Raw genomic sequence first — 23,365 nt, 5'->3', positions numbered from 1 at the left:
CTGCTACTTTAAAAAACTACAATTCCCGTGTTTGTCAGAGCAGCGACACCAACATGGCTGCCTCCTGTGTTGCAGCAAGTGAGCTGCTCAATAATATAAAACAAATATCAGCCTTGCGTCCAAAGGCTTCGTACGCAGTTAGGGCCGTGAGCACCACAAGCCCACAGTGCCACGCTCAACTCCCGCAGAGGGCACGAAGGTAAGAAAGGGTGCTGAGATATTGTGTGTGCGTTTATCGTCTCTGACCTGCAGGTTAACCTGCATGTTGCCTTGGTGTTGAGCTATAATAATACCTCTTTAGGGTCTTCTTATTAACAGCAGCCGGGTGAGAAAAGTCATTAACGGCAGCCTTCACTTGTCAGCCTGGTGAAAAAAACTGCAGACAAAAGAATACTACGTATGCGACATGGTTCGCGATTTCATCAACAAAATACGCCCTGAACATTATGCATTCATGTGGTCGAACAGCTTAATATACGTTTATTAGTCTTTTATACGACATTTGGAGTATAAGCTTTATCTTGTGGCTCGGTTAAAAACAGTTAGCAGAGGATGGTTTCGATCCATCGACCTCTGGGTTATGGGCCCAGCACGCTTCCGCTGCGCCACTCTGCTGTGTAGTTTTGAAGGTGATACAAATCTAGTGGCTGAGCTAACGGTGCAAATATTTTCTTAGGGCTTGACCTAAGATAGATGAGCAATAATAAAGGAGAGAAAATGGATGAAAATCAGTAGAAGCAAGATAGAACGTGTGCATGGAAGAGAGGTACAGCAGGTGCAACAGTAAAGCTGCAGGAAGCAGAGGCAAAGAAGTTGGGGTCAACCAAAGCAAAGGACAACGCTCAAAAGAGGTGAAGAAAAAAGTGCAGGCAGGGTGGAGGAGCGGAGATGGGATTTACGACACAAGGATAGCAGCAAGATTGAAGGGAAGGTTTACGAGATGGTAGTGGGATGTATGATGTATGGTTTGGAGATGGTATCATTGACAAAAAGACAGGAAGCTGAGCTGGAGGTGTTTAGATTTCCTTTGTGAGTGACCAGAACGGACTGTATTAGAAATAAGTTCATCAGAGTGACAGTTCAAGTTTTACCATTTTGGAGACAAAGTTTCAGAGTCAAGGCCGAGGTGGTTTAGATGTGTACCGAGTGGCCAAGATAGTGGATACAATGGACAAAGGATGTTAAAGATGGAGCTGCCAGGCACGGCAACAGAGAAGATTCATGGAGGTAGAGGAGGACATGCTGAGGGTTGTTGTGAATTTGTTAAAAAGTTTGTTAAAAAACTACCATCATAGTTTCAGTTTAGGTATGGTTATGTACCAGATTTTTACTACTTCCTGGAGACTCAACCGGTTGCCTTGGAGCAAAAAAAAAAATGTCATGTTACTTTTATTCTACTTAAATAGTTCAGTTTCATGTGGCTTTATGCTTCTAGCCCAATTTAAAATTAGTTATTTTTCTTTTTACTCTGTTTTATGTGAAAGCTATAGAGCAGCTAAGGAAAAAAAAACACATTGTGTGTCTATATTAGATAAAGGATGTTGAATATGGAGCTGTCAGGCAGGAGGAAAAACAGGGAGACTACAGAGAAAATTCATGGGTGTAATGAAGGAGGACATTTAGAGACCTGGTGATACCAGGGGGTGCCTTTTGCTAAGCATAGGCGATGTTGTCTTTATCAGTTTTATTTAGCTTTTCAAAGGGTTAAGGCAACAGTACAGACAGCAGTCTCTGTGCTTTTGTCCATAGAGTCACTCGAAGAGACAAGTTATCCATCTGCCATGGTCACAGGATGCCGTTAGAACACTGTAATAACAGATGACGTCAACATGTGGTGTAATGTGAAAGATTACACGGAGACAGAATAAGACAATATGGAGCCTTTCATTCAGGATGCTCACCAAGCCTCTTACATCTGTGGCAGAAATCATGTTACTGTCGTGCAGTGTATCATACATCAAATGCAGTCTGTGTCTGAATAACAGGATGCCACGAGTTAAACAGATTAATGCAGACAGACATTTTAATCTTTTCATCTCTGAAGAGTGCTTTAGGATTGCGTGCATGTTTCAGTTGAGAGAAACTACACAATATCAGTCCACTATGTACCAGTCACACTCCTTTAGGATATTAAATCAAGGCTACAACATAATGCAATTTAAATAACTACTGTATTATTATAGGGTCTTTACTTTACAGTATAAGCACCTTAAGGCAATTGTGGTTGTGGTTTGGCACTACATAAGCAAAACTGAATTGAATTGAATTGAACATCAAAGTGCCACTTGAGTAGAACATCTGTTGTGGCGCAGACACTAAGCTTTCCTACTAGTTTTTCTCAGGGGTCACAGATATAACTGTGGCTGCAATTCTTTTTGCTTGTATCTAGATACAAGCAAAAAGCGGCTCTTTTTTTTTTTTTTTTTTTTAACTTCTCATCCGTAAATAATCTGCTCTTTCACGTGATTCAGTTTATTCTGAAAAGTCTCAACAGGATCTTGAGCTTTATTGTGAAAGGTTTATGTGGAACATAAACAAGCGGACACGCGATGCTGTTACCGTCATTGTTGCTAACCACAATGCATAAAAACAAGCGCTTGTCCGTCAGTAGTGTGGTTATATTACATATAAGAGAATGAGAGAACTTTAAAAAATTAATATAGCCACTACAGTGACCATCAAAACGATGACAAAACAGTTTATTTTGTGACACCACCAAACAAAGATAGACGTTTTTATATCATCATCCGATATATATCATTATATCGAACAGCACTAAAGAAGATTATTATTTATTCTCTCTATTAGGATTATATTTCATTCAGATGATTGATAAAAAAAATCCTCAGTGCCTGAAAGTGAGCTTAACTTTCATATTGTCAGGACATCACGACACTACCAAGAATCTGTAAGTGGGACCAGAAGTGGAAACACTAACTTTTCAAAAGCAAAGCCAGAAACTGAACAGCTGTTTTGACTCGTGCTGTTCATTCATCTTTGAGTCTGTTATGGCGTTTTTCACGTTTTTATTAATGAACTGAGAAAGTGTAGTTTCATAAAGTTGTGTCATTTGCAACCTACCCACATTTGTTCCTGTGGGCCACATAGTAGGTCAGAATAAAGTTTTTAGGGCTTAAGATAAGTTATAGTCTCCAAGCCCAGCCTCTGGCTTATTTGACAACAGCTGTAAACAAAACAAAACACAGGTTTCTGCATACATTATTGAATGCAGAATTTATTAAAGCAGAATATAAACTGACAGAATAAGGCCTTTCAAGGTGAAAGGTCCCAGTGTCTGAACATAGTTTCAGAGCCATATGGGAAGATGTCCTTGCAAACTCTTTGGAAAAGGACAAAACGTCTTCTTCTTCTTTTTCTTCTTCTTCAACGTCTTTTGTGCTTTTGCTTCCTTTGTGAGAAAACAGTGTACATCAAAAGCACTGCCAATTATAAAGTGTAATTGTAGGCATCTAAACACACTTCAAACCCATAACCCAGCATGAAATTTGCTCATTTCCTTAACACCTCAAAGCCAGATTGTATTTTCCTTTGCCATAGTACACAAATACAGCCCACCTGTGTAGTTGAATTTTCTTTCATGTTTTTTGTTTCTGTACCGCGTGTCTCAGTGCTCCCCAGCAGCTGGTCGGTGTGGTGGGTTTGGAAATTCATGCTCAGATTAACTCCAGTACCAAGCTGTTCTCCGGTGCTCCGGTTCGCTTCTCGGCTCCTCCGAATTCCCTGGTGTCATTCTTTGATGCATCCTTACCCGGCACATTACCTGTAAGTTATGCTTCGTGTGATTAGAATAAACGTAACCTGTCATTCTTAGATCATCTGTCCCCATAATGTCCCCGTGTGTCCCCAGGTCCTGAACAAGCGCTGCGTCGAAGCAGCGGTGATGACAGGACTGGCTCTCAACTGCGCCGTAAATAGGAAGTCACTTTTTGACAGGAAACACTACTTTTACGCTGACCTCCCTGTAAGTTCTCGTTTTCCTGTCCTCAGTTGTCACTTTCTGTGCAGCATCTAGGGATCGGTGAGAAGGAGAGTGATAGCACAGGAGACAGGGGTTATCTAAGAGACAGGACTCATTATCATCCTCCACGCTGCTTCCTTGCTTTGACTTTTATGCAAGCTGTGCTCGTCTGCTTCCCGCCTTTCCATCACAACTGTTCCGGTGAACTCTCCCATCCGTGAGCTCTAATTTAAATGGTGAGCAAGTCTTGCAGAAGAAGCAAAAAGGCAGTGTTTTCCCCACATACACAGAAAAATAACACTGAAAATGACCAGTGCTTTTAACTTGCCAGCTCATTTCCTTCAGTTCACTTCAATTTTTTTATTATCCACAGGTCATTGCCTCCTCCATGCTGTTAATTTGGTGCTTGCTCTCTTAATTTATTTACTTAATTTCAGTCATTATCAGAATTGGAAAAACCATACATAAAGTAACTGGATGGAACTGCACAGATTCACAACTTATCATATTAACTGTGAGCTAATATTATAAATTGTAAATTAAATAGTGAAAGTAAAATAGTTGGGTGAGCAGAGACTGAATGATCTCCAGTCATTAACCAATAATGGGCTCTATTTGGATATTGGCTGCCGGCCATTTTCTTAAAGTGGATGTTTGTGTTTTGTAATGTTGGCTATCGCACTCTTAATTGAAACTATCCATATGGTTACTGTTGAATACCCCCTCTTAAAGCAGCAGAACGGATCCAGCCAAACCAATAACTTGTAGCAGTGTAAAGTTCGAGTGTGTGCTAAACTCATAGACTGTATGTAAAGAAAAAAAATGGACAAAGCCATCGTGATGTCAACCATAGGTTTCTGAAGCTCTGCTTGGAGATTTTGTTAGCATCATATCATGTTGCTGGTTTGAAGCCCATATTCGAAGGAGAGAGTAGAGTGCTAAGCATCTCACAAACAGACCCACAGATACCTGCTAAGCATAATACAAAACTTACTAGATTTTGACACACCAAAACTGGTGGTCAGAAAATTGCATTTAAAACATGCCAGTAGAGATCAACACCACAAATGCAGCCAAGAGATCCAATTCAGTAACCAGGACTTTCAAAGGTGTTGCCAAACAGCATCCCGCTGCAAAGCAAACACACTCCTAATTTAGCTTTTAAGACCCCAAGATGCTTAAACTCCCTTCACTTGGTGCAGTAATTGCTCCATGACCTGGAATACGCACTGAGACTTGGATGTGCTAATTCTCATCTCCTCTGCACTTTTTAAATCACTGGGGATTGGCTTTAAAAAAAGAAAAGAAAAATGCACCGAATGGGGAAAAGAAGGAAACAAAAGTGACAAGGCCTTTGTGACTGCAGGTTCTAATGTTATAGTTGGCTGCTGAATGTCTGTATGCTTAAATAGTCATGCATAAATAGAAAAACAGAGAAAAAACTGTTTATCTTGAAGTGAGAGAAGAAAAATTAATAAGTGAATGTTAAATTAAACACATTATTTAAAATTTAAAAAAAAAAGCAGGACATGTAAGAGAGAACATGAAAGAAGGTTAGGAGGATTGCTAAACATCCCCAGCAGGCATGGCCCCCACAGGAGTCGGTCACAGGGGGCCAGGGCATGCAGTATTTAAATATCTAACGGCAGGATGTATAAGCTGAATAGTAGCAATACTGGAAGAGATACCCCAACCTCCCAAAAAACCCTCTTTAACGGTGATATTTCCATTAAACTGTCTTGCCCAAATCATATTCACTTTGCTTTCTGTAATGGAGTGCTTGCATGGAAAGGTTTCTCAACCCTTCAGTAGCCCTGGGGTAATTTTACTGCCATTATAAATGACATTTTAAGGCTTGGATGGAACAGACAAAATGTCATGGGAGCTCTACAGTGACTTACCCAACAGAGACCTCCTGCTAATCAATCTAGAAATTTCTCAAAAGAAAGGTGTAAGAGAATTTTACTTTTCAAGTTTGTTTTCAAAGTGTAGCCAGCCCTGGTAAGACATTTTGCTAACAGAGCTTTGGGCAAAGTAATGAAGAGGGTAATTATGGACTAAATAAAAGTTTCATTTTCTTTGGAGTGTACCATATTTCAGTGAAACTGCTCAAAGAAGGTGATTATGGAGAGTAGCAAGCAAAAAACAAAAAACTTTAGCTGGTGGTTTTATTTATTTACTTTCTCATCTAACTTGACTTTATTGTGTGCAGATGTGACTGCATAAGCATGATGAAGAACATCCATTATATGCAGATCTTTACAGATTGACGTTCTCCCGTTTAATTTTAGGGGAATTACTGATTTTGTGGCAGCAGTGCACATTTTCACTGTTGTAAATGATACACTGTCTCCTCTCAAAGTTCATCAATCTTCCAGCAAAATCCCCTCCAGAAGCGTGGGGATTATTGTTGGGCTCCTCTCGCTTTCTTGCATGTTTGCAGAACTTTACATCATCTCCTTTGGATTCATCCTCAACACACACGGCAGGATTAAGATTATTATTTTTCTTTTGAGAACTCGTGCCAGTAGGTTTTATCCCAAAGCCTTATTGATGTTTTAAATACCTAGTGTAGTCTGCTTTATAATCACTTAGTTTCCATTACTCTCACAGCTGCTTAAAGAGGGTGGTCTGTCTCAGTGAAGCAGCTTGATAATCTCAGAGTCAGAGTGGCTTTAATTATGCAGATGATGGAATATTCTTCACATTCCACCAAAAGTTTGAGTGCAGTCTGTGCTCGTAAAAACCAAACGTGGAACAGGATCGAGGGAGAAATTATCCCGCCCTTGAAAAATACATTTGTAAATTGCATTGTACATTATTGATATGTTCCAGTAGAAATCCCTGATTGCATTTTGTAAAACACCACAGTTGCTCATTAAATGATTAATGCCGCTGTCCGAGCAGCATTCCTTCATTGAATTGAAATGGCAGGCAAGGCACATATATAAAGTTTTTAACAGCCCTTTAATAACATGCCTCAGCAGCTCCACGCTCATCTAAATAATTACAATTTCCTTGAGATATTAAGTTTCCAAATAAACAGACATGGCCTGGCCATTGAAGCTTTGACTTGTGTTTAATGAGAGAAATGAAATGTCTTTGTGACCTCGGCGGGGAAAAACATCGGTGTGCAGGGGCGAGGAATTAGACGACCGACTGAGTCTTGTTTGTTTAGACTTTGGAATGAGTCAGAAAATGACTCAGGGGCTCACAATGTGGAAAAGAGTTGAAAGTGTGTGTGCGCGTTTGATCCTGCTTGAAACGGCGTGTGAGCAGACATGCATCTGTACGAGTCTCAAGAAGTGCTCATTAGGGCTCCGTGTGCTGTCAGAGTAATTGCGAAAGCTTAATGTGGGTACAAGGATGCTGTTAACAGCAAACATGGCTCATCCAAAAAGCAGCTGATTTATTATGCAGGAAATGTAAATTGTCTCCACTTGTTCAGATGCTCCCTAATGTCAGTAGTTGGTTGCACTTTCGCCTGCAGAAATTGTCGTTTTCAATGACCAGAGACAAAACTCGTGAAAGGATTAAGTGGAAAAGGGGGGATTTCTGATGAGCTGCAACGGTAGTCACAAAATCTTGCGGATTTACAGATCAAATCCACCAAGAGGAGCAGAAGTTAAAAAAGAACATCTCCAGGAATCTTGTGTTGTTTTCTTCCTGTTTCTTTTAAAAGGAGGAGTTGTGGAGGTGATTGATCGTGTCGATCAGGCGCATTGTACAAAAAGCCGGTGACTAACAGGCCCCCCCCCCCCAATCTCTTCTCCCACGTCCTCAGTCTCCTTAGCATAAGTGTGATTAATGTTTAGGTCTTGTGATGTGGTTGCCGTGGTAACGTCGGAATTAATACTCGGGGCAGCAGGTTCTTCTAGAAATAGAGGAGCTCATGAAATATTGTGCTTTTGTGAGCAGAAACCTTGAGTGAAATGCCAGCTCCTTCTGCATTATGACAGCCGAGCCAATCCCCGTGTCTAACTGACGCTCCGCGCCAGACCTTTACATGCACCCATGACGCTGCAAAAACGCTACTGCAAGACTTCACGAAACAGTCTTTCTTCTATAATTAAAAGGATGTATTGGTTAAACAAAGTGAAGGATCATTTCTTCATTCAGTTAAAAAGGAGATGAAATTCCTATTTTAAACACATATACACTCACTGACAATTTATTAGGTATGCCTTGCTAGTACTGGATTGGACCCTTTTTTGCCTTTAGAGCTGCTTTAATTCTTCATGGCACGAGTTCAACAAGGTGCCGGAACCATTCCTCAGAGATATGTGGTCCATATTGGCATTTAACAAACCAGTCTTCAACCAACCAGCTATCCAGCACTCATATATTTCACTATACTTTAATTCACATAGCAGCTAACATAATAATTATAGGACATGTCTTTTAATCACACAGTAAATTGGGGCATGTTTTCAGGTTCTATTTTTTGTTTTATTGAATTTTTTTGTATTGTATTCTCTTGTTTTAGGCTGGATACCAGATCACTCAACAACGTTTGCCAATCGCAGTAGATGGCGTGCTTACTTACAGCCTCCTTGGAGGGAAAAAGAGGAACCAGGTGATGAGAAAAAATGTGACCATCAAACAGATTCAGCTGGAACAGGACAGCGGCAAGAGTCTCCACGATGACGTCCGCAGCCAGACACTCATAGACCTCAACAGAGCAGGTAGCAATACAGAGGAAGAGTCTGCTCAATGAAAAAAAATCAATGATAAATCAGTCCTGCTCATCTGTCTTGTACATCCAATAGTGGCAGCTTATTCCTGTGATTGTCCTGATGCCATTTAAAAGCCGTCACTGAGCTAAACCGGTCTTTGCTTGATTTATTTTTATCAAGAACTACAGCTAAAAACAATTGGACACCGGCAAATAGTGTATTTACTGCATATTTACTACTCATTGATTAGCTGTTTACTCCGCCACTGAACTGGTATTTAACAGTCACTGGAAGAAAAACCTCAGAGTTATAATGTGTCAGAGGCCTGAGGGCTGCCAGCGTGTAGCAGCAGGTGTCTGGCAGTTGACTTTCCTAAACCATCTTTTGATTAAGAAATTAAACTATTTTAAAGAAGATGTTTTTATGATTGACAGACAGCAGCAGCAGCTGGAAAAGTCATAGAATTCCAGTCATAATGTTTTGATTTTTAAAAACTAATATAAGGTTAATCAACAAAGCAAGGGTTTGTCACTGAGCTCCAGACCCTTGAGATGTGAAACGTTGCTGTCTTCAGGTGTAGGTCTGATGGAGCTGGTGATGGAGCCAGATATGAGCTGTGGAGAGGAGGCTGCTGCAGCTGTCAGAGAGCTGCAGCTCATCCTGCAAGCTCTAGGCACCTGTCAAGGCAATATGTCTGGTATGGAAATCACTCTCTGTCTCTCTCCTTCTCTTGTGCTTCCAAGCTGCCACACTTCTAAACCTAAACTTAACTCTCTCCGCGTGCATCTTTTCACCTCTTTTTGCTCAGAGGGGCAGCTGAGAGTGGATGCCAACGTCTCGGTGCACAGACCCGGAGAGCCACTGGGTGTCAGGACAGAGGTGAAGAACATCAACAGCATTCGATACCTTGCCAGAGCTATAGGTAAGCACCGATAAAAAGTTTGAGACTCAGTAACAAGAATAGCAGAAAGCGCCTCAGGCATTTAATCATTTATTTTTTGAATTTACTTTATCTGAAAGGGTCTTAACTGCACGCATGATTGCTCACACATTTTAGTCCTTTTTTAGTTGACATTTAAACAGGTCATGTTCAGGATGAAATAGTGTTTAGAAATAGAGTTTTGCGTTTTGTGGTAGCTGCATCTACCAGCTTGTGGTAATATTGTCCAGGTCAAGATGTCTTGTGCCTAGGATATGTTGAGCTGATTTTGACACACGCTGTAGTGCAGCTATTATATTGCAATACTTCACAGTTGGTTACTATGCTCTCCACAGTGCTGCTGTACTTTGATTATGGCTCTTGTATTAAAAGCGGAGGTAAAATGAACAAGCTGTGAGTGTTTTCTTCTTCAGATTGCATGAACGGCTTTTTAGGACAGTTATTAAGTTGCTGAACTTGACATGACATATGTAGCAGATGTTCTATAGATTGGCTTTATTAGCCAAAAATTCAAAACTTGGAAGCTGACTCTCAAATTTTTACACTTACATTTCCTTTACAATATATCAATCAATCAAGTAAAATCACTTATATTTTTACATCCCTGTGTCACAAATATTAAACATTTGCTGAATGTTCCCTTGATCATAATAAAATAGCATGGGTGCAAACTTCACCCATGGTTGGTGGAGGAATACAATCTAGACAGTTTTTCATTTGCTAAAGATGAATAAGAGAATTAAGAGGCAGCATCCAAGAACTTTGTACAGATAGTTTTGGAGGTACAGAGATGTCTAGGAGAGAGAACAATGCACTTTTTATTCAGACTGATTAACACAGTGCTGGAGAACGAGAGGATGCTTGAGGAATGAGGAAGAAGCACACTGATACCAATTTTCAAGAACAAGGGTGATGTGCAGAGCTTTAGTCACTAAAAAGGGATAACTCGATGAGCCATACCATGAAGTTATAGGAAAGAGTTATTGAAGCAAGGCTAAGAAGTGAGGTGACGATCAGTGAGCAGCAGTATGGCTTCATGCAGAGAAAGGGCTCTACAGATGAGATGTTTGCTTTGAGCAGGTCGATGGAAAAGGATGGAGAAGGTCAGAAGGAGTTGCACTGAGGTCTTTGTGGACCTAGAGAAAGCATATGATAGGATGCCAAGAGAGGAGCTGTGGAAGTGCATGAGGAACTCAGGAATGGCAGAAAACTATCTGAGGGTGGTACAGGACATTTATGAGTGCAGAGTGGTGAGGTGTGCAGTAGGAGTGACAGATGGGTTCAAGGTTGAGGTAAGTCTACTCTGAGCCCCTTCTTGTTTGCAGTGTGTTGATGGACAGGTTGGCAGATGAGATCAGGCAGGAGACTCTGTGGACTATGATGTTTGCAGACAACATTGCAGGTGGAAGAGAGGCTGGAGAGGTGGAGGTGTGCTCTGAGGAGCAGAGCAATGAAAGTCAGTAGAAGCAAAAGAGAATACATGTGCGTGTGAGTGAGAAGGGGGCAGAGGTAACACAAAGCTGCAAGGAGTAAAGGTACAAGAGTTTAAATATGTTGGGTCAACCATCCAAAGCAAAGGACGGTACACAAGAGGTGATTTTGGACCCAAGGATAGCAGCAAGAGTGAAAGGCAAAGTTTCTGAAATGGTAGTGAGAGGGAGATGGTGGCACTGACAAAATGACAGGAGGCCCAGCTGGAGATGGCAGAGTTGAAGATGTTTATTTGTCATTAGGAGTGACCAAAGTGGCCGGGATTAGAAATGAGTGCATCAGGTTGATCAGTCTGGAGACAAGGTTAGAGAGGCAAGGTTGAGAAAGTGGATATAATGGATAGGGGATGTTGAAGACAGAGCTGCCAGGCAAGAGGGAAAGAGGAAGACCACAGAAGATTCATTGAGGTCATGAAGGATGACATGCATAGGGTTGGTGTGTCAGAGGAAGCTGCCAGAAAGAGAGTGAGATGGAGGCAGATGGTTCCCTCTGCTGACCCCTAAATGGAGCAGCTGAAAGAAGCAAAGTTGGGATAAAAAGTTTTAACTTTTGTCATTTTTAATCTGACTAGCAGCTCTATGAAAACATAATTGTCATGCTGCATTTATTAATTAAATCCATGAACTAAATACTTGTACCAGATTATTACTTGGTTGAACCCCTAACTTCCCGAAGTCTCCAATCAGTCTGGTTGCCTTGGAAGGAATAAATCTCATGTTACTTTTACTCCAATATTTCCCTTTCATGTGGCTTTATACATTCCTCTTTTTCATTTGATAGCTATAGAAAAGCAAAGAAAAAGCATGCGTAGTGGGACATAACCATCATATTTTTACTATGTCAGTGCCTAGAAATAGACCCAGTTTAGTAAAAGCAAAATTGCTGGATTCATGAAGAGGCATTAAGACAGGAAGCATAGTTGAAACTGACAGTAACTTGTGAAGCGTAAGTTTTTTGGACTGACAGCTATTCACAAACAATTAGCTGCGTGATAGCAGCATGTGATGATTAACTGACTTCTTGCAGCTGTTCATAGATTTTGTGTCAGCTATAACTTTGCTGATTTTTAACTGAGCTTCACTTCAAACAAGCTAGTAGTCTCAGAAAATTTCAGTACTTTAGATGCAGGTTTTGGCATATAGCAGCGCTGTGCTTCAGTTATTTATCAATTAAGTTGTTTCACATTTACTCTGCTGCTGAACTGGTATTTAAAAGTCACAGGGAAAACAAAAGGCTGTTTATCAGAGTTACAATGTGGCAGCACTCAGAGAGTCAACGATCACCGGCGTATAACAGCAGGTGTTTGGCATTTAGCACCAAATTATATTTGCGGTTCTGTATTTGTGTTCATGTTCTTCTTGATATTCATCAGACTATGAGATCCAGAGACAGATTGATGTCCTGCAGAGAGGAGGGACGGTGCAAAACGAGACCCGGGCGTATGATTCCAAATCAGGGTAAGAGGATGAAAAAGCAGCGTCTTCATGCCAAGATGTAACCGCTACAGCACCCTGTGACTGGGATCTCTGCCTGCTTCATTAGTCGTGAGCTTTGCTGAGGACAAACCATCATGGTAATGATGATGAATAGAGCCATTTGGATGCTGCCGTCGTTCTGTGTTATCTGTGAGCTATGTGCTACTCACAAGCTTATGAGCTCACAGAATAAGGCAGCTGAGGCCTTGATCATCCTCTGGTACCTCCCTCCCATGAGGTCTTGTATATCCGAGGTACATGGTGAAGCATGCTAAACAGTGTGGGGTGATGACTTGTGGGTCTTTCTTCTCATTCCTGTGAAAGTGGTCACAGATCTGACGCCACTAGTTTGAAGAAAAGCAGGCTCACTGAAAGGGATCCCCACACATATGTTCATTCTTTGTTTTGAGTATTTTCATGTTTGTTTGATCTTCTCATATTGAGTTATCATTTCTGATACTGCCACCTTGTCTTCTAGGGAGACTCTACCTATGAGGGACAAAGAGGGTCTTCAGGATTATAGGTGAGTGTAAGTTCATATTGTAAGTGTTTATAAAATCAGAGAAAGATCCTCTTACTGGGGTCTGGAGATTGACAGGTAGCTAAACAGACCTCACCTAAAGTGTGAACCGACGTTGAATGTGTTGTGGTTTAGGTAGGGGAATGATTGACAGGTTCAAGGCTGATGGAGTCGAATGATCAGGTGGCCAAGTGACAGCACAAGATGACCTTTTTTCCCCAAACTTACCCGTACTGCTGATAAAACATTGTTCCCTGTTTTCACTCACCCCTCCTGCCTTTTTCAGGTTTATGCCAGAGCCCAACCTGCCCCCTCTGATTCTGTATGAGGATAATGCATCACTGCCCACTGGCATTGATGCGTGCCAGGTGGTAGTGGTGCAGAAGATAAAGGAAGGGCTGCCAGAGCTACCAAGTGTCAAAAGAGACAGGCTGGTGCAAACGTACGAAATCCTACCTGAGCACAGCTTCACTCTGGTGGTGAGTTTCTGAGTGGGAGAAACTGGGTGAAACCAGCCAGTGGGAGAAAAAGTGGTTGATCAGGTCTTACTCGTGTAGCTTGCTGGACTTTAACAGGATGTAGTTGTATACTGATGAGCTCTGCTTGTTTGATTCTAATTAGATAATATGTTTGTAAAGGAATCACTTTTTTATGTCAATGTAGAATGAAGATGGGTTGGTGGACTACTTTGAGGCTGTGTTAAAGGCAACCAAGAAGGAGCCAAGGAAGGTGATTGGCTGGGTAACAAATGAGCTGCTGGGTCACCTCAAACAGCAAGATATGAGTGTGTGCCAAAGGTGAGACACAGACTGACACATAAACATACTCCAAGTTCCAGGATGAGCATTTATCTAACCGCCAGGTAAAGACTTGGGGTCTCATGGGTGGCATGGTGGTGCAGTGGTTAGCACTGTTGCCTCACAACCTCCTAGTTGGCTGTTTGGGATTTCCACGTTCTTCCTGTGACTGAATGAGTGAACCAGTCCTTTCTGTTCCACCTTTTCATTAGACCCTGAAGCACCCAGTCTGTTTCAGACTGAAAACTACTAAATAAAAGAAATGAACTGCATTTCGAGTGTCAGGAAACTCATGTAAAGAAAAAATAAGAATATTCCGAATGTGTGCAATGCATTTGTCTCATTAATCAGAAATCCCAACAAAGGTGGGACCTACAGCTGTTTCTTTCAAGTTGTTAAATTGCAGCTACACACCGGGGCTGCTGTCTAAACATTATGTTGCTGGAAAACATTATGCACACAGTTTTTTGGCTTTGAGGCGATTGTGCAGCTGTTATGATGGACTGAAAGAGAGGAGCAGCCACAGTGTAAAGATCAACCTTACCTTTACCAGCATTCACAGCATCATCGTTCAGAAGTTAAAATTCTGATAAGTTGGTCTGACAAGTTAAACTCCACTGTAGTGGGATTTTTTTTTTTGTAACAAAGAAATTGATTCTTTGTTACAAAAAAATCCCACTAGACATCTTTGTGGGGACCCGAAATTGGAACGTTACTATATTTGTGGGGACCAGCAATCACTTAGCAGGACAAAAGTGCCTGTCCTCACGAGTTTGAAGGCATTTTTGAGACTCAAAATGTGGTTTTAGTGTCAGGGTAACAATTAGGTTATTAGGCTAAGGGTTAGGCATTCATTTTTGATGGTTAGGGATAGAGCTGGGCGATATATCGAGTTTTTAAAAAATATCGATATATTTTTATACGAGATATAAGATGTGACAATATCCTTTATATCGATATAGTCTATGCTACGTTATAACTATACTTGTGGAGCCGCAAGTTTGCCTCTCTTTCGTCCACTTTTGTCTTTACGCAACATTACTCGGCCTCCCCCTCCTCCCCCATCGCTTCACCTGCAGGAAGCGACAAGATGGACACGGCAAATCTCCGTTAACGAGTTACTGCGCATCGCCCCGTGCGTGGGGCTGGACGCCGTCAACGTGTTAGCTAGCTAACCACGCTAACGAGCTAACCACGCTAACGCCTTGCATCCCAGAGGCGCTGCACAGCCTAAAATCCTTTCATTTTCTCAAAAGTTGACAGCGCGCCTTATGTATGAATTCTGGTTGTGCTTGATGGCCGCGAAGCGATTTTATGTGGTACACAGCGCTCAGCAATCTGTCAAAAAATGTTTTAGTACGACTTTGGTAAGCTACGGTGCTGCACCGGTTGATGGATTGTCAGAGCATTACGGCTACCGAGGAGCCTCGCGAAGTGATACGTACTGTGCTTCAACGTAATATTACCCTACTGTGTACAAGGACCATAAATGGCACCTGTTAAGAGACGTGGTTATGAAGAGGATTTCAAACTCAATGCTGTCAGTCACACAGTAGAAGTTGGGAACAGAGCAGCTGTGAAATCTGTCTTTGTTACTATGCTCTGCATCTTTTAGTTTACATTTTGACTGCACAATTGTGAGCTTTTTGTTATGCACCAAAACAACATTGTTTTCTTTTATTTATGGAGCATTATTATTTAATAAATGCTCATAATTTATTTTTGAGTAAATTTTATGTACATCTATGCTCTATGTTAATAAAAGTGCCTGTGTGACATCTGGGACACAGCTTTGACTAAGAACTCTCTTTTTGTTCTTACTTTATGGCTTTAAAAAAAAAATCGAGATATATATCTTATATCGCCGTCCAGGTAAAATATATCGAGATACGAATTTTGGGTCATATCGCCCATCCCTAGTTAGGGATAGGGTAAGCGGCTAGGGAAATGTGTGTGCGTGTGTGTGATAGGAAGTAGTGATGGGTCATTCGCGAACGAAATGGCTCTTAGAGCTGGGTCTCTGACGTGAACGACACAAGCCGGCTCCTTATCGTGAGCCATCACATGGGGTTTTGGGGGTTTTTTTTTTCTTTCTCTCAGCGTGCCTCTCTCTCTCTCTCTCTCTCTCTCTCACTCTCTCTCTCTCTCTCTTTGTATTATATGATTTATTTATTACATTTTATGTGGAGAGAATAAATAAAAGTATATTTACGGTGGCCCCTACAGACAAAGCACATACAAACTTCAAATCACGTACGAACTCTGAAGCACGTAAAAACTCAAAACACTTACAAAAGACAACAGAAGTGCTCCGGGATGCTAGGGGCAGCTTTTGTTACCTAGTGGCTACACAAACCAGCAAGTACCAACGACCGGATTTGGTGTGTGGTAATAACAGGTAAATGAACTTTTTTTTTTAAATTATTTGAATATATATGAGTGCCTGTGTATAAATACACAAACAATACACATATGCTTTCAATTGTGTAATTTAAGTGATCTAGTAGCTCTGTTTTGGAAGTTCAGTTCATGCTAGAAATGTGTTTTGGAGTTTGTACGTGTTTTGTCTCTAGGGGCCACCGCATATATCTGTTTATAAACATATATAAATAAAACCACTTTTTTTTACGTTAGTAATTCCTTTTGTGCATAATTTTATATTTAGTTAATAATAAATTAATTAAAGCAACAAAACAACCTGAAGAGCCGGTTCGGAGCCGAAAGAGCCGGCTCTTTTTAGTGAGCCGAACCGAAAGAGCCGGATCTCTAAAAAGAGCCGGAAATCCCATCACTAATAGGAAGTAACTCATCAGCTGATAAACACATAGCTTTGAATAAGCTGATCATTGTAAGGCTCAAGTCAAACAGCTGATCCTAACAGCAGTGCAGTTGTTCAGAAAAAAAACTAACAAACTGTTAATGCAGACTTTTGACTGATGCCACTAAAGCCAAAGTTATTGAAATATTGAACTAGTTACACCCCTAGATGATTTGCACTGGATTAATGACCTTTCAGCCCCCCCCAAAAAAATTTTTATCTTTGCGGTGGAGTGTTCTGAATGATGGCTTTTTTATGTTTATCTGAAAGGGAGAGCACTACAGCTTTAGTTACATAAATAACTCTCATCCATAACTATACAACAGCAAGCTGGGATATTCATTAATTCTGTCAGTGAGAAAGCTTTTTGGAGAATTGCTTTTTGAAGGCTTGATCTCTCCCTAAATAAGAAAGCCTGTTAGCTTGAAGATGTTCTAAAACACTCTTGACATTAAAGAGATTTTGATTTGGTATGAAAAGAGTTGCCATGGTACCTTTTACACTTGAAACATTAAAGAAAAAAAAACCACACGCACACACAGACAAAGGTACATTTCAGGCCACCAGCTATGAATAAATAACACCTGTTGTCTCCCACCGTTTCTGTTTATGGCACTGTGTGACGCTAAATGTCCGACACTAATTTCAGCGCTTTCAGTCTAGCAATTTTCCTACAGTGGCAGTTCAATAATTACTGCAGCTAAAAGAAAAATGAGAGCGGTCAAAGGCGTCTGAGCTGTTGGTCCAACTGAGATTAGCAATGGAGCACAATGATAATTTCTTTGAACTCATTAAAGGCCGGAGTCATTACACAACACATGAAGTTTAAGTAATGGACTGACGTCAGCACAGATGCTGTGTGAGCTTTGCTTTATCTGCCGTTGCCAGACTGTTGTGAAGCATTTGTGTGCGAATGAACTCCAAAGAAGCTCGTGTTTATTTATGCGTAACGTTGCACTGGCTTTGGTTGAAAGGAGGAGGGTTGAAGAAAAACAAAGAGTGGCAAGCGGTTTAGAAACTGAGTCATATAAGTACTTGGAGGAATATTTTGAGTATTCGGAGCTAGGGAGGAAATAACCGGAAGTTGGTTAGCAAATAAAAGTTCTCCAAGTGTTACAGTAATGTCTGATGCATGACCTCTGCTGCCCTGTCAGGCCTGCCCGCATTTCCTCTCGCTCCTCTGGCTCTAAGCCATTGACTTGGATTAATGAAATGAGAAATTGGGAAGCATATTGGTGGGACAGCTAGAGAAGTGAAACTCCAGACATGTCATTAAGAGCTCATCCAGCTCAGACATGTCGCTCTCCCAGAACCCCCCCTCCCACCCACCAGGGAAACTGCTGGGGGCTGCCTGTGAGTGAAACTAAGTGGCATATTTGTGGCAGGATGGCGACAGCATGATGACAGAATTGTGAAATGTCTCACCAGGCCCACATGATGGTAATGTTAAAAATATGAAGATGTGAAAAAAAATATAATGAGGGTCCCCTATTTCGATCCCAGCTTCCTTTTGGGGGGGGTTTGTCCCCAACAGCTGGATGAGCAAAAGTATCCCTTTATCTGAACCACCTAATTCATATCGGGAGATTATTGCTGAACTTAAATCTGAAGCTGAAGCTTCTGTTGTTACAAAAAGGTTTTTCAATTGAGTTGTCGTGAAATATTCAGGTTTCTTTCATTAAGTTTGCATAATTCTATCAAAAAAGAGAAGAAGAAGCAGCTCGAAGTGGCAGACTCTGGATGTATCAACTATTTATTGCATTACCTTTAGCTCTCTATTTTAACAGAATATTCACCACTTATTATTATTTTCATCTCATCTGTTCATTCTTTGATTTCTGTTAACTTTTCAGCTGTGCTACCACTCTCACCCTTCATCCTCTGAATTATCATCTAGTTTAACATCATTTTCCAGATTCTGAAGAACCGACTTCATTGCTCACAAGGGGAGTTTTCTTGCTCACAGGCGGTCTATTATCAGATGTTTTCTTTTTCATCTTCAGTCCACTGGACTCGGCTGTTTTCTTATTCCTAACTCGAATGCTTGTCAAAAACCTGCTGCTGTCCTTTTCACGTTCTCTTTGTAGTTTGTCTTGGCCCTGCCTTGGGTGATGGGGAAACAGCAACAGGAGACACAAAAGCTTAGTGCCTTCCTGAGTATTTGATCTTGCCGATACGTTCAGTGCGCTCATGTATATTTATATCCTGATCAGTTGTCCTCACAAGCCGAAAAGAAATATTACAAGATGAGGCGGTGATGTGAATATTAGGGTAAGTTACTTAACAGTGGCCTGCTTTGCCCTGCTGGATATATGAAATGATAACACTACTGGATACTACAGAAGTATTAATCTGTCTACAGTGAAAAATATATATAAAATCCACTCCAGGATTATTGCATTTCATAAATGACATGGGTAGTAAACAGAGTCAAGGCTCCAGCATAGGCGGCACCAGTCACCTGTGCTTTCTCGTGGAATGAGAGACCTAGAAGGCACGGCTCATTTTGCTCCATGTAGCATCTTAGCCCAATCTCTTCCCACAGCAGACGGATCCACGTATTTGATCTGCCATAGGTTTTACCCATGATGCCCTTCCTGATGCAACCCTCCAGGCTTGAGATCAGCACTTGGAGCAGACTAGCTTGAGATGCCCTGAGGCTAGGTTTGTGCTTTCTCTCCCTGATTGGTGTGTAAAGTGAATGTGTTAATTACTTCACTGCATTTTTAAACAGTTATTCATAATTTTTGTTACTAAAAAACATGAGGGGTTGCCACAGGTGTTGATTCTTAACTTTAACTAATTCACTATAATATTGCCTGTAACATTTTCAGAGATGTATTCATTACTTTATAATTATTTTGACCATTTGTGCAAGATTTTTTTTTTTTTTTTTTTTTTTTGGCTCTCAGAGGAGGCGGACGCATTTTTTTCTCCTCTCCTCTCCCTTATCTTCCCTGCTTAGTTCTTATGTCCTTGTCTAGTCTCGTGTTTTTGTATTACTTTCCCTGGAACACTCTCTCACAGTCTGTTTCTAAAACCTAAAGAGAATTATGGATTTGATCAACTGTTCTCTGAATGCTATTGACACCCTTTTCTCAACGAGAAGTCTGGGCTCGGGAGAGCCCGAGTGCCCTGGAGGGACTTTCCCTGCCGGATACACGATGGACGGGTGGCAGACATGGAGGATTGTGAGCCTGGCGGGACTGTCGATTGAGGACGCTGAAGATATCTACCTATTCGGAACCATGATAACAGGGTTCTTACTGATCGGAGCTGGCTTGGCCCTGGCTTATCGGAGAATTAAGAAAGCGGAACTGGCTGTTCAAACCCCCAAAGGCTGCCCGCTGGGATTGAAACGATGGGACGAGGCGCGACTCGTCAGAAAGGGCTCACTGAGTGCAGCATGGTTAAGAGCTTGGAGGAGCTTACGACTGCAGTGAATACTCAGAATAACACCTCTGAGCGGAAGTTGGATTACATCTTGGAACAGCTGACTGCGGTCGTGAGGTCTCAGAATCTGCTCTTTGAGCAAAAGAATGACGAGACCACGGAACTGAAGGTTAATAACATCATGGAGAAACTCGCGGATATCCAACGGGAGATTGAGAGACCAGTGTCGGAGTGTTAAAGAACAGCTTGAAATTCTCATGAGTTGTTGCAAAAGAAAAATTACCATCATAATCCGGCTACCCCTTCGGCGCCAGCTGTGGGCTCAAGGCTGGAGCCAAACAAAAACTCCCTGATAATGACTGTGTTTAGTCTGTTCCTTCCCATTCCCTACAAGGCCACCTGGGTTGGCTGGAAGACTGGTTACTTAGCCTGGCAGGGCGAAGGACTCTGTCTCAGCTGAACTCTGGACACGCACACACATACATATACTGATACTGATAAGCACTCACTGACGCATCACCCTCCCTACCCCGGATCCAACGCCACCTCCAACGCTTACCTCCCCTCTGATGTGTACATCGGGTCAGCTGGAGGCGCAGTCGAAGATTGCAGCGGTCCCAGATCAGATGTACACACTGGAACTCTTTCCCATGTTGCTTGTCTGTGTTTATTGTGCTATGGTGTGTTGATATCTGTGCATTCCTGTATTATCCTTTTGTGTTACACATTTCGATGTTTTTTTCCTCGCTACCTGGCCTGACCTGTCTCCCCAATGTGATGTTTGTGTATTGTATGTACGGTTGGCAAGGTCTGTCATCTCGGTTGTGGGCAAAAGACCTGCAACTGACAAATAAAGGCTATCTCATCATCATCACTTCAAGCTATTTAAAAATCTATGCTTTTTATTCAGTTGATTGCAGTGCAGCAGTTGTCTTACAGATGTCGCCGAGGCTGACGGACAGCTTGGGAGTTTCATAATCCATTTTAGCTTTCTTTTTGATTTTGCTATTAAACCAAAAACGTGTGGCGGTTAACAATCACTGCCCTTGTTTATAACGACGAATACTGCTGCTCTTAGAGTGTTTTGGATGAGTTTTACCAGAGAAGAGTCTACACTGATTGTTTATAACTGGCATTTTTGTGATGTTTATCTAGTAGCCAAGAGGAAAATGCATCTTCGAATATTTAATGCTCAAGACTAGATTGAGGCAACTGACATCCCCTCCCCTCATGTTTTTTACTAGTATTGAATTTGGCTAGGATCAGTGTCACTACTGTTAACATGAGGTGATACCTGGACACTACTGAAGTTGCACAGGTAGACCAAGTCCTTCAGGATGACACATCAATATGTGCGATTGCCAGAAGGTTCATGGTGTCTCCCAGCACAGCCTCAAGAGCATGGAGCAGATTCCAGGTGACGGACGGTTAATCTAGGACAGCTGGAAAAAGCCGTAGAAGATCCTTAAACATAAAATTTCTGCAAAATGGACTAGCCTGCCACATCATTATTTCACTTTGATTTCCGTGTCTTTTAATTCAGTCTTATGTAGGTTGATCATTTTCATGTTTTTCAACAAGATGTTTCTAATACATTACATATCACTACACATAGCCAATGTTTTTTTCCCCATTGAGATCTGATATTTTTTGTGGTCCTTTCATTTTTTCGAACAGTGTCCTTAGTACCATTGTACTCTTGGATGTTATTAAAATGATTGAAAATTGTCTTTTTCTTAAATATTTCAGACCTATTTATGTTAATATTGCAAAAATCAGGTATATAATTTTAGATCAATTGCACACCATGGCTGTCATCACAACTTTGTTTTGCTAACAGATCATACATTTTAGTATTGCTGTGCTCCAGAAAACCCTGCACATATATTTCAGTGTCACTGGTTTGTGCTCGCAGCGTGGACTGAGTCGAATATTTTGCCGTGCTTGTCAGTCGCATAGCTGCATATGCAGCAACAGCAGCAACGGTTCGTTGCCCCCTGAGGAAAAATGGGTGATCTCATGACAGGTGGAGATGATGTGTCACAAACATATCAGAGTTTTTGTTGGTGCAAGTAATGCACACAATATAAGGGTACATTTTTATTGATGCAGAAAACTATTTTTTGGATGTGTCGGTCATGGATCGTAGACCTCTGGTGCTCCATGAAGCCCACTTTGGGAACGGCTGGCCTATGGAATAAACAGGGAGGCAAGGAAAAGACAAAACATCGCAGGCAAATCACAAATGTTGATTGATTCTTTTGTCCTTTCGGTGCAATCCTCTCCCCATCTCTTCTACCATTTATATCACAAATTCAAGTCCATCTATTAAAGTGTGATTAAATTACCGCCTTAATTTGATTTTAGCCCAATCTCTCCTTCTGCCCTGGCGGAGCTGCTGGAGCTCCAGGAAACAGGACACATCTCCTCTTCAGTTGCCAAGCAGGTCAGTCAGCTACACAGACAATGCAATTATCCCCTTTCGGTCTGTCATTCAACACCCATTCACCCAGCTACCGCTTGTTTGTATTCTGCTTCTCACCTGCGTTTCACGGGTTTCTCCGTGTTCTTAGGTGTTCCAGGAGATGTGGAGGTCACCAGGCAAGACAGCCCGGCAGATCACCCAAGAGCAGGACTTGGGGCTTGTTAGTGACACCGCACAGCTGCACATCATCTGCCAGAAGGTGGTGGACTCGCATCCAGATGAGGTCAGGGCTCACAATGTCGCGTGTAATCACGAGTGAAACATCTCAAAAACATGTCCAAAAATCCTTCTGTGTGCCTCTCTGCAGGTTCACGCGATCAGAAGCGGGAACAAAAAAGTTCTGAACAAGTTGATGGGTCTGGTTCAGAAAGAGACCAAACGAAGAGCTGATCCAGTTCTGGTGAGGGCGATTCTACAGAAGAAGACCTCGTGAAGATTGCACTGTAGTGTGAGACGCCACTGCATCAGTCTGACAATAAGACATGTTAGAAAAATAAAAACTATTTTGGCCTAATGGAAAAATCAGGCCCCTATTCTTATTTTTGACTTTGACATTTTGTAAATATTGAAATCTATTCTGGTCTGTATTTATATGTTTGAGAAGTAATAAAGTTTTCAGACTGTGACTATCTGTAGCGGAGGTGCATTGCCGTTCAGTTTGTTTTGCCAGTGAACAAAAAGAATTTCGAATCTTTCTTTGGATGTCCACTCATGGTGATAAGATATTCAAGGTGGCTTTTATGTGCAGTTCTTTTATTTAAATCTAGTAGTCATGGCCATCAGGGATGGCT

At 41.5% G+C, this 23,365-nt stretch overlaps 1 protein-coding gene across 1 annotated transcript; it reads left to right on the top strand.

Annotated features, from left to right (window-relative positions):
- Positions 1-23,200, top strand: gatb (glutamyl-tRNA(Gln) amidotransferase, subunit B). Its single transcript, XM_085161798.1, has 13 exons — positions 1-199; positions 3,630-3,783; positions 3,869-3,982; positions 8,466-8,664; positions 9,230-9,352; positions 9,464-9,577; positions 12,459-12,543; positions 13,040-13,084; positions 13,368-13,560; positions 13,745-13,878; positions 22,457-22,535; positions 22,663-22,797; positions 22,882-23,200. The coding sequence occupies exons 1-13, from the start codon at positions 54-56 to the stop codon at positions 23,005-23,007; spliced, it is 1,647 nt and encodes a 548-aa protein (XP_085017924.1). The 5' UTR covers positions 1-53; the 3' UTR covers positions 23,008-23,200.
- The last annotated feature ends 165 nt before the right edge of the window (positions 23,201-23,365 follow it).

The sequence above is a fragment of the Neolamprologus multifasciatus genome, chromosome 6 (assembly GCF_963576455.1).
Source record: "Neolamprologus multifasciatus chromosome 6, fNeoMul1.2, whole genome shotgun sequence".
Classification (NCBI taxonomy): Eukaryota; Metazoa; Chordata; class Actinopteri; order Cichliformes; family Cichlidae; genus Neolamprologus; species Neolamprologus multifasciatus.
Note: the sequence above shows the minus strand (reverse complement) of the source record. Positions and strands in the feature narration are given on the sequence as shown.